We start from the raw sequence: 13,455 nt of genomic DNA, 5'->3' as shown, positions 1-13,455 counted from the left end.
CCCCCATATAATAAAGTTGAACCATCTCAAACTTCCACTTGTTTGTTTTTTCTGCATGTGGGGGAGGGATCTCACTCTCTAGTAGGAAGGTGGTTAGAAAGAGGTCTAAGAAATGCCCTGTCACATCACATCCTATGTGCGTCAAACTCCTGTAACTGGCATCCAAAGTGGCTGGCCACTGCGAAGGTGATGTTGCCAGTATGTGTCTTCGTTGCCAGACCCCAATACAACTTAGCATTGCACCTTTCTTCTTCAGACAAGGAGGGGGGCTAGATGGGAGGAGGGGCTCCTTCCCTTATCAAGGCTGTCTTTTTGGAAGCATTCTGGAGAACCTAGAGATGGACTTGTCTAGCGAACAGGTCCAGAAGTTCCATTCAGCTATTTTCAGCCACTGCGGCAAAGGTAATTTCCTCTCTCTGGCATAGCAGGATGGAGAGGGAGGAGAGCAGATACAAGCGATGCTTTTACCCTACTTTACTTGACTTTATCATCATTCAGGACTAAGACAGAACAGGCTCAATCTCCTGTCCTGCTGGCATAACAGAGCAAAGTCTTCTAGCTCAGCCCCTCAAACTTCCAGAAGCACACCTGTGGGCTTGGCCACTGGGAGCACTCAAGGGACACAAAATAATCTGCTTCTTTGCTCTGTGTGTGTTGGTGGTGTAGAAAGTTCAAAACAGCTGGTTTGAGAGTGGTAGCCTCCCTTTAACAGCAGCAGCTTAAGCAGGCACTCCCTCACCAGCTCCTGGGTAGCAACCCAGATGGGGAAACAGAGAAGCTGCTTTACTTGGCGTTCCTTCTGGGAGAGAGGAAGAACAGATCTGGCAGAGGGCAGAAGAACTACTTGAATACCAGGAGGGAACCACTTGATTAGCAACTCAACCATGATCAGATGAATCAGTCCTCTGTTGATGATGTCCAAGGTGGGGACAGGGATGCAATTTATTTAGCAGTTTGTCTGATCAGGTGAACATCCCCAGCTAAACAAAGGCAGGATTGCTCAAACAAGGGTACAAAGCTAACCTTGCTCCTCTTTCCCTCATTGTCCTGCTCTTCATGGCCCCCATTGCAAGAGGGGAGTATGGAGGCCAGAAGTCCAATGTTCCCTACCCTGTGAGATCTCATCATCACATTGCATTGATCTCTTCACCTGTTCACTAAGAACAAAATTCTATAGTACAGAAGACTCCACAGTAGTTCTAAATTCAGTGGAGTTCTTGCACTTTACCATTTAGGCATCCAAGCAAATGCAGAAAGGGAATATCTCTGATGCTCCATCACTGCCCTCCTAACTCATGGGTGAAGACTGCATTAGTTCCTCTGACCATTTGAGGAGTATATAGAGGAAATTGAACCTAATAGGGTCATAATAGTTGACCTTGGCTGAAGAAGATGATCTGTGGGAGGGATGGAGATGATGATGAAGATGGGAAAGAGGAGGAAGATGCAGACATTTTGTGTGAGAGTGCAAGGGGCGGGTTGCATTTAGACAATTGGACCTACTTGCACTTCTCCCCAGATCAGTCACTGAAGCTCAAACAAGAGTCTTCAGGAATTGAAGCCTGGGCAGATCCCATAAAGCCTTCATCTTACAGGGCACCCAGGTTCCGCCTATTTGGAATGAGGCACTCCACGTTACTTTTGCAGAAGTGCAGCTTATAGCAGAACCATTAGAACTCTCTGGTCTCTGACTGTACAAGAGACAGCTGTGTTCATGGAAAATCCAGGATGGATGTGACAATCTCCAGACTAGCAAAAAGAACAATGCTATTCTAAGGGTGAACAACCCTATAGGAAGGTCAAAAATGATAATCTTTGGGCCTATCTCTGCAAGCGACTGTTATGCATTTGTGCTTTGCCATCAGTGGTAAGATGGTTACAAAATTTTTGCTTAGAAGGTTCCTGGAGGACAAGGACAAGAATGCTGAAATTATTAAAATTTTTACTGTCCTTGGGTCAGCTTTCATTTGTCTGCAGTGTAACTGTGTAACATGATACAAATTCATAGATTCCGAGGCCAGAAGGGACCATTACTTAAAGCCGTGTCCTGAAACAAAGGAATTCTGTTGCTGAAATAGTGGGCAGTGGTTCATTTCTACATTGCAGTCTGAGTGAATTAGATAAGATTCAGTATGTCTTGTCTGATCCGAAGAACCAGGGCCTGTCACCAGGTAAGACACATGGGGCAGAGTGGGTTCAAAGTATCCAAGGGCTTGTCTACATATGTAGCTATTCCTGAAAAAGTCTGTGTGTGGAGCACTCTTATTCCAGATTGAGTACCGTGTTCCGTTTGTCTAGTCCACTAAGCTAAACTTGTGTAGACAAGTCTTGATGCTCATGGCAGAGGAAACCAGCCTCAACAAAATCCTCTGAGGTTTTAAAACAGTCATTCTGAAGCACAGGGACCCAAACCCAAAGCCTTTATCTGGGAAAAACTGAAGGAACTGCATATGTTAATAGGCAGCAGGTTTAAAACAAATAAAAGGAAGTTCTTCACGCAGCGCACAGTCAACTTGTGGAACTCCTTACCTGAGGAGGTTGTGAAGGCTGGGACTATAACAGCGTTTAAAAGAGAACTGGATAAATTCATGGTGGTTAAGTCCATAAATGACTATTAGCCAGGGTGGGTAAGGAATGGTGTCCCTAGCCTCTGTTTGTCAGAGGGTGGAGATGGATGGCAGGAGAGAGATTTTGCCTGTTAGGTTCACTCCCTTTGGGGCACCTGGCATTGGCCACTGTCGGTAGACAGATACTGGGCTAGATGGACCTTTGGTCTGACCCAGTACGGCCGTTCTTGTGTGGACCCAGATGATATGTTGATATGGATATACAGTTGATATCTATACAAAACCTTTCACCAACTTCTTCATTCACTGTACTTGCTCCAACTCAAGGAAGATGCAGTTCAGAAACACTAAACCATCTGAGAATATAGGTTAATGTCCCCATTACAGAAGTCAGAAATCAGGTGGAAATGAGGTAAAGGAAGTGTAACTTCATCTCCTATATGTTGCTGCTATAAATAAGAGGAAAGCAAGCAAGGCCTGTCTTCAGCAAGTAGGGATACCAGTGAGACTGAGGGTTTGGCTACACTTGCAGTTGTACAGCGCTGCCGCGGAAGCGCTCCTGCGGCAGCGCTTTGAAGTGCGAGCGTGGTCCCAGCGCTGCAGGTACTCCACCTCCCTGTGGGCATTAGCTTGCAGCACTGGGAGCACTGTTTACACTGGCCCTTTGCAGCACTGTAACTTGCTGCGCTCAGGGTTGTGTTTTTTCACACCCCTGATCGAGAAAGTTGCCACGCTGTAAAGCACTAGTGTAGCCAAGGCCTAAAACTTTCGGCCACTAGCAGGAAAGGTTTGTCCTAGGAAGCATCTAGTAAAGAAAAAAGGCAGCTTGGCTGCATGTCTAGGTTAGCTGCGGGGGGAGGAGGGGGTGGCACAGGCACAGTGCCTTCCATTCATGATCAATTTCTTGATCAAGAAAAAGTTCATAATATGAATAACATTGTGAAGTTCTGTTGTAAAGAAAAGCTGTTTTCCTGGTCTATAATATCAGAGTATAGCAATTCAAAGCCATTTCCTGCTTCTGCAGTTCTAAATTAGTTGCAGTTTACTTGTGTTCTGATTAATTTTCACTGCTGAGTTGGTACCTGTGGGGGAGACTAGTCCTTCATCCGGAAGGCTAGAAAGAAGACATGAAGCAACCTTTATTTGTTATATTACAGGATTATTATAATCTGAGCATGTCCTGTCAGTCTTTTGTAACTCAAATGTGGGATGGGAAATCAGGTTAATTTAAAATAATAAGCTGTATAGGTAGTCTCTCTTTGGCATTCAGGGCTAGGAAGAGTGTTTTAGGAGTGATAGAATAATCATTACTGAAGGGTACTTTTGGTACATCAGATTTTATAATTTTGTCACCAAGAAAAATGTAGAGTTTAACTTTCTAGATTCACATGTAAACACCCTTTCTTCATTCTGGATTTAGCTGAGTAACACAAACTGCAGATAAGTTGCAAAGAGATCTGTTTGTAGCCCCTTAATGCTCAGTGTTTCTCAAAGGAATGTGTGGTGCAAGAATTCTTTATTTCAGTGTAAATGAAGTTTTATTTTGTTTTACATTGTGGCAATTGGGAATGAGGGTTGCACATTCACTAATGCTTAGTGAGATCATAATTCAGATTTAGACTAACTGCTCTGTGGTTTGTAGCTATGGTAAGCAAAGGGTTGTAGAAATTTGGAAATGTACAACCTGGAAAAATCCATACTCTACCCCCAAAGAAAATGTTTAAAAGCCTTTTTATACCAAGCCTTTTCCTTGCTTTTAAGAAAACTGGGATGATAACATTTGGTGGGATTGTTGATAGAAGATAGTCTAGGACAGGGGTTCTCAAACTTCATTGCACTGTGACCCACTTCTGACAATAAGAATTACTATGTGACCCCAGGAGGGGAACCAAAGCCTTAGCATGGCTGAGCTCTGCCACCCTGGGCTGGAGGGCCAAACCTGAAACCTGAGCCTTGCCATCCCGGGTTGGGGGGCCAAGGACAAACCCCAAGGGCTTCATCCGGAGGTGGGGGGAGGGCTTTAACGTGAGCCCGCTGCCCAGGGCTGAAGCTACCCCAGCTAGTGAGGCTCAGTCTTCAGCTTCGGGTCCAGGCCCCAGCAAGTCTAATGCTCGCTCTGGTGACCTCATTAAAATGGGGTCCTGACCGAAAGTTTGAGAACCACTGTGCTTGTCTTTGCGCATTGGATATATCACACAAGTCATTGGCTGGATCATTGCTTCTGGAACACAAAGAGGCATTGCCGGGTATGAGCACAGATCTTGTGTTTTCATCCACCCTCTATTTTGGATGTGCTCTGTCAGCCTTTCTTGACTGTCCCTCTGAAATGATTTTAGTTAAACTGTATTTAGACAAGCATTTTATCTGTTCTAATTGTATCTAAGGGAGCCATCACTTATGTAATAAGGTTCTCACTAATAATATAAGTTGATTTCATACGCTGTATTCCATTCACACTTTCTCATTTGCTTGTGACATTTTATTTGGAGCTTTTCTGTTTGTTTCAAAAGCTATTATTTGAGTGATCTCCAAGGCAAGAAGAGTCATTGTAGTTGTGAACTACTTGGTAATATGTTACATTGTAAAGTGAGTGGCTATTGTGTATTTAGGCTGTGTTCAAGGAAATTTATATGCTTGGATTACTGATATGAGAAAAACGGGTCCTTAGAAGCTTACAGCATTTCATATTTTAGCATTAATCCTAATTAACTTTAGTATGTGTTCCTTGTCACAGTAACTTGTAATTTCACAGCTGTTTATGTATTTTTGATCTAATTTGTTCAGGTGAACTGTGATTCGGAGATTGGCTTGGTTTTACTTTAAAGAAATCAAAATCTTTCATTTTATCCTGTCAGATTCTAGTATGTGAAATGTTAGTTTTACTGTGTATTTGGTTGAATTAACTCTCCTGTCACCACTCAGTAATGAGCTGTTCATGGAGCTGCGACAGATGGTCAGGGAGAGTGCCTAAGGAGATGGAGTGTGAGGCGTCAGAGCAGCAGAGATCACACTTGCCCTGGAATGGGATACAGACAATAGAACTTGTAACAGTGTTAGAATAACATCTGCTGGTTTCCAGAATGTATTATTATATCCAGACATACAGATCCTAAGATCATGAAGCAACAGTATGAGCTGGAGTACACACACTTATTCAGGAGTCTATAAAGATACTGCTGAAATAATACTTGTCTGGTGCTTTACACATTCAAAGCACTGTACAAACATTGATTTATCTTCCAATACCCGTTGGAAGTATGAAATTATTACTATCCCCATCTTCAAGCTGTTGAAACAAAGGCAAAAAGACATTACTTGTCCCAAGTCATGTAATGAAAAAATTGCTGGTGGAGCTGGGTTTCGATCTCAGAACTTCCAGACTTTCGATTTTGTGTTCAGTACTCCAATGGAAATGCGAACCCTCCAGAAAGTATTAAGATTGCTATCATAATAGAAAGCCTAGTGACTGGTATATGGAACCTTTCGTATTTAGGATCAGTGGTTCAGATTTGACCTGTTTAATGACTAAAAGCTGATACTATATGATGAATGTCCAGTGGTTAGTGTGAAGTATTGAACTCATTCTTCTTCCCAGTGAATAAATGTGCCTTACAGAAAACACCAGCATAGCTGGTAATATTTGTTCCTTTTTAGCAATCTTAATAGAGATCAGGGACAGAATGATTGAAGATTTGAACTCCCCTCTGTCCCTTGTCCCCATCTTCACCTTCACCCCCCTCCCCGAGCTGACTTCTCCAGGTTAAAAATGAAGCACATTAGAGAGGTAATTTGAGGAAGCTTATGTGCCTGTCGTACACAAAACCTGCACGATTTCCATGGATTTGCCACAACCAGTGGGACTTTTGATCAAGCATTTCTCTGAGCCTCAGTTTCCTATAAACAAAGATGATTGCCAGTTTCATAATGGTGTAGTGAAATGTCACTGATTGTAAAGTGCTATATAATACAAAGCGTTATTTAAATTCAGTCAGTGACAGTGACAGGTTTAAAACTCAAGGCCTCCTAGCTAGCAACTGTACTTAAGGCTATATGGTAAGGATTTTGAAGCAGGAGGCAGGAAGCGTCTTGAACTGAGGGTCAGAACCATGCACACTTTAAGACCTCCATATGGTACATAGAGTTTCTGAAGTTGGCATAGTAATGATTGGGGGGCGGGAGGGGGGTCTGATGCATGGCTTATGAAGTGCATATTATGACAGCGATGCTTTACAAAGCAAACATTAGCTATGTGCACTTAAGTATATGGAAACATTCTCTCCCTCCCAAATCTTCCCAAAGTTAGTCAGAGGTAACAGTGTTAACAAGACAAATTTAATATTTCTAAATCAAGCTGTTTTGGCCGGGCATGTGACAAAGAAAAAAAAAACTAAGAAAATGACCCAGAAATGTAACTAACCTGAATTTTTTAACCCTCCCTACCCCCTAGCTCTCAAATCTGTTTTCCCATTTGCCCCAAGTCTTGCAGAAAGATTTTTCCTCTAAGATGCTGCATGCCAAATTTCAGATGCATCAGTTGAAATCTGGCAAAGTTAAGCTGTACGGTATATTCAAAATGGGATGTGTTTAAAAAGCTTGCTTCAGATCTGATTTTATAAAGACTAGTCTCTATAAGCATGAACATCTTTTGCTGCTGATACAATACGCTGTCTCCTACAGTTTAGGTAGAGGTAAAAGAGAGATATGCAAAAGAGAACATGGAAGAAGTGCTTAGGGGATGGTGTTGGGGGGAATGTACCAATAGCAATATATGAATTGGCATAGCTTTGATAGTTACATCTCCTTTTGTGTTCTGTCCCCATCCACACTTCAACCATTCATTTATTTTTGTTTTTAGAGTGTAAGCTTTCCGGGAAAAGGATTGTTCCTTTGTTTGTACTGTAGGCTCATCACTGTGGGGCCCCAGTCTATTTCCCTACACACCTATGTTTGTCACCATCTCACTTTACGTCTTAAACTTTTTGAGGCAGGGCCCATTGTCATCTGTCATGAGCTAATGCACATTTATCATGCTGTATAAATGTATTTAAAATTAATGGCTTTTTTGGATTGCTACAAAGTGAAGATGTTTAGTCACTAACAGTAATTGTCCTTATTCAGCCAAACAAAACAGAGTGTTCTTCTGATAGTTCTGTATAAATCTTGTTAGACTTCAGTTAGTAGAAGTGAGATTTGAATGCATTGTTGTCAAATTCCCAGCTCAGAGAACTGCCTTAGGCAACAGGAGTATTTTGTGTGGAAATGTGTTTTTTTCTCTCTCTCTCTCTCTCTCTGTCTGTCTGTCTGTCTGTCTGTCTGTGCCATAGCATCTTAGAACCATTGTGAAGAAAAAGAGAGTACCTGCTTTTCTATAGTATTGTCCAAACAAAAATCAGATCCATGAGCTCTAGACATTTCTGACAAAAGGGTTCCAAGAAAAGGTGGAATCACCTCCCTAAAATTTTTGAATTGTTATTTTTGTTTACTTAGTTGTATCTACCCAACCTGCACCAAACCAGAATGAAAAAATAAAATATTGTCAGTTAACGTCTGTTCTGGTTTTTTTTACCACTTTTACAGCATCTTCAAAATGAAGATTTAAAACCCTGCTGCAGCCTTAACTGTGAAATCACTACTATTCCACTCTGAACAGTTCAAGCTTGCTGACCATTCAGACTAGAATATGTAACTTTCAAAGCTTAGAAAATACAAGCTGAAAACTAACTCTGAGTTTGAATACAACATTTATTGCATCTGCTTGTCAGCAACAAGCTCTGGTGCTCAACATCTTGGGTTGGTTGTTTGATTACAGTGCTCTTTAGTTTAAGAAAATCAGTACCCTTGAATACTATAGTTAAAACAATTGGAGGAAGAGGAATGAGGAGCAACACGTGACCAACTAAACCACATTTGGTACTTATGGCAAGGGAGCTACTTACATTCCTATTTAAGCTTCCATACTTTTTTCTTTTCAACACCCCATTCCTAATGCATTCCTGATTCAGTGGCTTTCATGTGCTCTTAGCCAGTACATTTAAGGTGCACAGTACACTGTAACACTGCTGTTTTTCTTTAAACAAACAAACAAAAAACAATTTCCCTAACCTTATGGTGCTTTTACTCTTTCAGAACCGAGAGCTCCAGATCATGAGAAAGTTGGATCACTGTAACATTGTCCGATTGCGATACTTCTTTTACTCTAGCGGAGAGAAGGTAAGTTAGCATTGAGAGGCTCACAGACAATAAGCTTCATTAAGGCTACTTAGTGGTATTATAATAATACTGTACTCTTTTTGAATTTTTAGGGATGTTAAAAACAGTATAAAAATAGTGGAGTCTGGAATAAGAAAACAATGGTAAATCTGCATACCAGGAGCTCAGATGTTCCTGAGTTGAGGGACATCACATTTGTAAGGCAGAGCATGTTAGAGCTGATCTTAACTTCTCACTATGAAGGTGTAGGCCGTGGGTACTGTGGCTCTTAGTATGCAGTGATCAGTCTTGATTCCAGCAACCTTCTGTTTGGGTCAAGATGAAGAATTACATAGCTGAGAGCTGCAACTTCTATAGGTGTCAGTTCTTTATTAGAGATATGAACTGCCACCAGCACTTTTTAGAACTTCATGTGTTACACTTGGTTATCCCTTGTGTCATACAGGGGTCAAGCAATACTACTGAAATATCTTCCGGTCTGAAATCCATCAGTATCTCAGAACTGTCCCTCATATACCAAAAACTGTAGTTAATGATGTATTAAATGGAAAATGTAGAAAAATAACTTAAAATAAACAAACCAAACAAGAACTTTCTGTTCAGTATTGGTGTCAGAAGTGACACTGGAAGTGTGCGCAAGAAGCAGGCCTTGGGATTTTCCCCCCTCCCCTTTTATTTTTTTGGGTGTCTCTACTCTTCCAGAATGATGGGGGCAAGGGCTTGCGGAGAGTCTAGTCTGGGTCTTTCCACCTTGTCCATGGGTTGGAGAAGCACTTGCCTCATGTGATGACCCCAGAGGGCAAAATGGACTCTTCAAGTCATGTGATAGACATTGTGGTCAGGGGGAAGTTTGATCTGGCTCTCTTCTTCCTCCCCTCTTCCTATGCTGCTCTGGTAGTTCCCTGGCATTTTGAGTACAAGTTTGTGCCACTGCTGTTTGAATGGCAGTTTAGGCTCTGTTTGTTACCATGTTGGTTTCAATTTTGGCATGTTGTCAGAATTTTCCTTAGGATGCAAGTAAGAGAAGGGAAGTTGTGGTTTAACAGTTTATATCTTAGCCATGTTGAATAGAATTTCATGGCATAAGCAAAAGGCACATATTTAGTCTGAGGGCTTCCTCCATGCAAAATTTCAAAGGCCTGCTGCAAACAATGTTGGGGTTAAAATGTCTCAGAAAAACATCCTGGACTTTTATAGCAGGAACCATTAGGCAGCATAAATACAGGGGTTCTACCAAGTTTTACCACATAGCAGTGGAGTGTACAAACAACTAGGTCACTGGCAATGTTAGTTTTAGTGGAAACTGTTTTTCACTTGAGTACAATGTTTGTATATGGCAAATGACTCAAAATGCTGAGATGAGCAGCTTCCTTTTAAATGGTGATACTTCCGCTGTAATTTTCAAGGAAAAAAAGCATAAAATAGTGTAGTTGTCCACTATCCCTCAGAGTTCAAGGATGGTTCTCTTCCATATAATGATATTCAGTCAGTTATTGCTGGTAGATCTGCAGGTGGTTAATGAGACCAATCCCGGATCAACAGATCTTGTCACAATCACGTTTCTCAATGCAAGGGGTGGATCAAGATTGTTGAGTGGGGCTGTGGTGTGCTCTTTCCGTCTACCCATTTCTCTGTTTCCTGTTGGATCTTGAAATACTGGGATCCTTGCCACAAAGTCCTTTTCCATTTTGGTCATTGAGGACTTGGGTTTCCCATGAGTTTGTCAATATTGCACTTCTTCATGTTGGCTTTGAGGATGTCTTTGAAGCACCCCCCTCCCACCCTCTTGTCCATTGGCCATGGCACAATTGTGAAAACATGACCTGCTTCCAGATTTGATTTTCTGGCATTCGGAGAACTTGACCAGTCCTGTGGAGTTGTTGGTGGATGATCATAGCTTCAGTGCTGGAGGTGGGCTTGGGGCAGAACACTGATGTTGGTGCCTCGATCTTCCCGCCTGGTTCGGAAGATCTTGCAGAGCCATCATGGCTGGTATCATTCAAGAACCTTAAGGTGTCTACTGTACCTGACCCAGGTTTCAGCCCTATATAAGAGAGCAGGGACAACAACAGCCTGGTACATGAGAAGCTTGGTTTGATTCTTGATGTCACAATTTTTGAAGATGTTTTCTCAAGTTTCCAAAAGCTGCATTGGCGCATTTGAAGGCACTGTTGAATTTCCTCATCAGTGTCAGCTTTGTGTGACAGGTAGCTGCAGAAGTAAAAAAAAAAAAGTACTCATTCTCCAGGATTTCTTTGTTGATCAGAATTACGGGAGCAGGATCCTGGTGATTCAGAGCTTGTTGGTGGAGTACCCTCGTTTTCTTGGTGTTGAGCATCCGACCAAGTTGGTTATAGGCCTCAGAGAACGTGTTGGCTATTTTTTTTGAAGATTTTTTTCCAAGTGAGCTCACAGGGCACAACCATCTGCATATTGGAGTTCAGTGGCTGATTTAGTGATAGTTAAGGCTATATTTTAGTCATGGCTATTTTTATTAAAAGTCATGGACAGGTCCCGGGCAGTAAACAAAAATTCATGGCCCATGACCTGTCCTTAACTAGTTCTGTGTACTCCTGACTAAATCTTGCGGAGGAGGGGGTCAGCCCGGGGGTGCAGCAGGTGCTGGGGGAACGGGTGGGGCTGGCAGGCTCCCTGCCTGGCTTCACGCCTCCCTGGAACCAGCAACATCCCCCTCCCTCTGTTCCTAGGCGGAGACATGGCCAGGCAGCTCTGCACGCTGCCTCTGCCCTGAGCTCTGGCTCCACAGCTCCCACTGACTGGGAACTGCAGCCAGTTGGAGCTGTGGGGGCGGTGCCTGCAGGTGGAGGCCTAGGAACCGAGGGATGTTGCCGCTTCCAGCGAGGAGTCCGTCCCCTCCCAACCTCCGAGGTAAGCACTATGCAGAACCCTCACCCTGTCCTGCACCCCAGACCTGAGCCCACACCCAAACTTCTGCTGCTGCTGAGGGAGGAGAGAGTGTTGGCACGAGACTGCCCCAGCAATGGCTGTTGTGGCTGACTCAGGGGCTGCCTGAGCTGCATCGACCCTTGCAGAAGTCACGGAGGTCCTGGAAAGTCACGGAAGCCACGATTTCCGTGATCTCTGTGACAAACTCGCAGCCTTAGTGATAGTTTTGGTCTTGGATCGGAGGCATCTGAGGTTGAAGAGCTTGCTGTCCATTCTATATTGGGTGTCAGATCCAGAGAGGAGCTTGTCGCTGATGAGAAGAAAGATGATGGCAAGGAGGATGGAGAAAAGAGTTAGAGCTGACACAACCTTGCTTCCCTCCTGTCTTGACTAGGAAGGAGTCTGTTCCAGAACCATTGCCACCAACAGTCACAAATATGTTGTCTTGGAGGCAGAGAGAATGGCAATTTTTTTTGGCAGGCATCCAAATTTAAAGAGAATTCTTCACAGCCTCATGATTGGTGAAGTCAAATGCTTTTGTGAGGTTATTGAAGGCCAGGTATGGGGGTCACTGTTGCTCACAGCACTTTTTCTGAAGTTGATGGGCAGTGAAAATCATGTCGATGATATATAAAATAGTATTCTTAATATATTTGCATATGCAGCTGAGAACAGCTAATTTTGTTGTTCTTTGTCTTTGCTTGAGACTTTAACTGTTCTGTTGAGAAATGGGACAAATTCCAGCCTGTCAATCTGGGAGGGGTTGTACAGGACAGCTTAAATAATGTAGTTTTTCTTGTTTGGCGTCGGGCCGGTTGCAGCCATCTTCGCTGGTGCTATGCAAAATGGCACTTGAAAAGCTGGCATAAAGGATAATAAATATTTCCATATCTGGTTATTGACGTTTATTTCAGACGTGCACCAATTTTGAAGTTGAGGGGCCACATTTCATAAGTGCTCAGCTCCTGGCACATCATTGTCCTCAGTGGTTGCTGCTTGGTGCTGAGCTGTTTGGGGAGGTGGGGGGGGGGGGGAGAAGCACCAGATGTGAGTGCTGAACACTTCTGAAAATATGGCCTTGAGATGCCTGATCACTGGAGCTGATAGTGTACAGGAATCTTCCTCCAGTGTAAGTTATTAAAGTAGTTGGCTACCTTGCAGTTTGATGTATTGCCCCCTGAGAAGCAAATCTGAGAGGCCTAAAAATCTTCGGGTTTGTGTTTAGTAGGATGACACAGGGAATCTTCTGCTGTATGCAAAACCCATCTCTCATGTGATGTCCACGGTAATCTACCTAATGGTAGTGGCCAGACCTTTAGAAATTCTCTGACGTGAATCTAACTTTAACAAATTAAACCTTGAAATCTGAAAATTACACTTGCATACAGATTTAACTCCCACAACTCCCTATATCTCTGACTTGTGATTATAGGTGGACAGAAAATGGCCTGCTGGAAACTTCAGTACTTTTAAACTAGTTTCCCTTTCAAATCAGAACAGAGTCAAAATACCAGAAAATTCTTAAGGAATGAAAAATAAGAAGTTTTCAATCAGAAATTTCAATACAAAACTTTTTGACCAAAATGAAAATTGTTTTGAATGGATATTCATTTGAATATATTACATTTGTCAAAATGAAAACATTTTGAAACAAATTTTTTTGTTTTGATATTTCTTGATAGTGATTCACAGACCGCTAGATGGTCACATGGTTCTGGCTTCTCATTTCCAGCTGCTAAATTATATTAAGGGAAGCTAAAAATACATGAGT

General features: G+C 42.6%; 1 protein-coding gene across 6 annotated transcripts in view; it reads left to right on the top strand.

Annotated features, from left to right (window-relative positions):
* GSK3B (glycogen synthase kinase 3 beta) overlaps positions 1–13,455 on the top strand; it is a 254,631-nt gene that overhangs the window by 113,323 nt on the left and 127,853 nt on the right. For all 6 annotated transcript variants that reach the window (XM_030534161.1, XM_030534143.1, XM_030534132.1 and 3 more), the window contains one exon: positions 8,694–8,777. In XM_030534161.1, the coding sequence (XP_030390021.1) occupies positions 8,694–8,777 (84 nt within the window). The remainder of the gene's footprint in view (positions 1–8,693; positions 8,778–13,455) is intronic.

The sequence above is a fragment of the Gopherus evgoodei genome, chromosome 1, assembly GCF_007399415.2.
Source record: "Gopherus evgoodei ecotype Sinaloan lineage chromosome 1, rGopEvg1_v1.p, whole genome shotgun sequence".
NCBI lineage: Eukaryota > Metazoa > Chordata > Testudines > Testudinidae > Gopherus > Gopherus evgoodei.
Note: the sequence above shows the minus strand (reverse complement) of the source record. Positions and strands in the feature narration are given on the sequence as shown.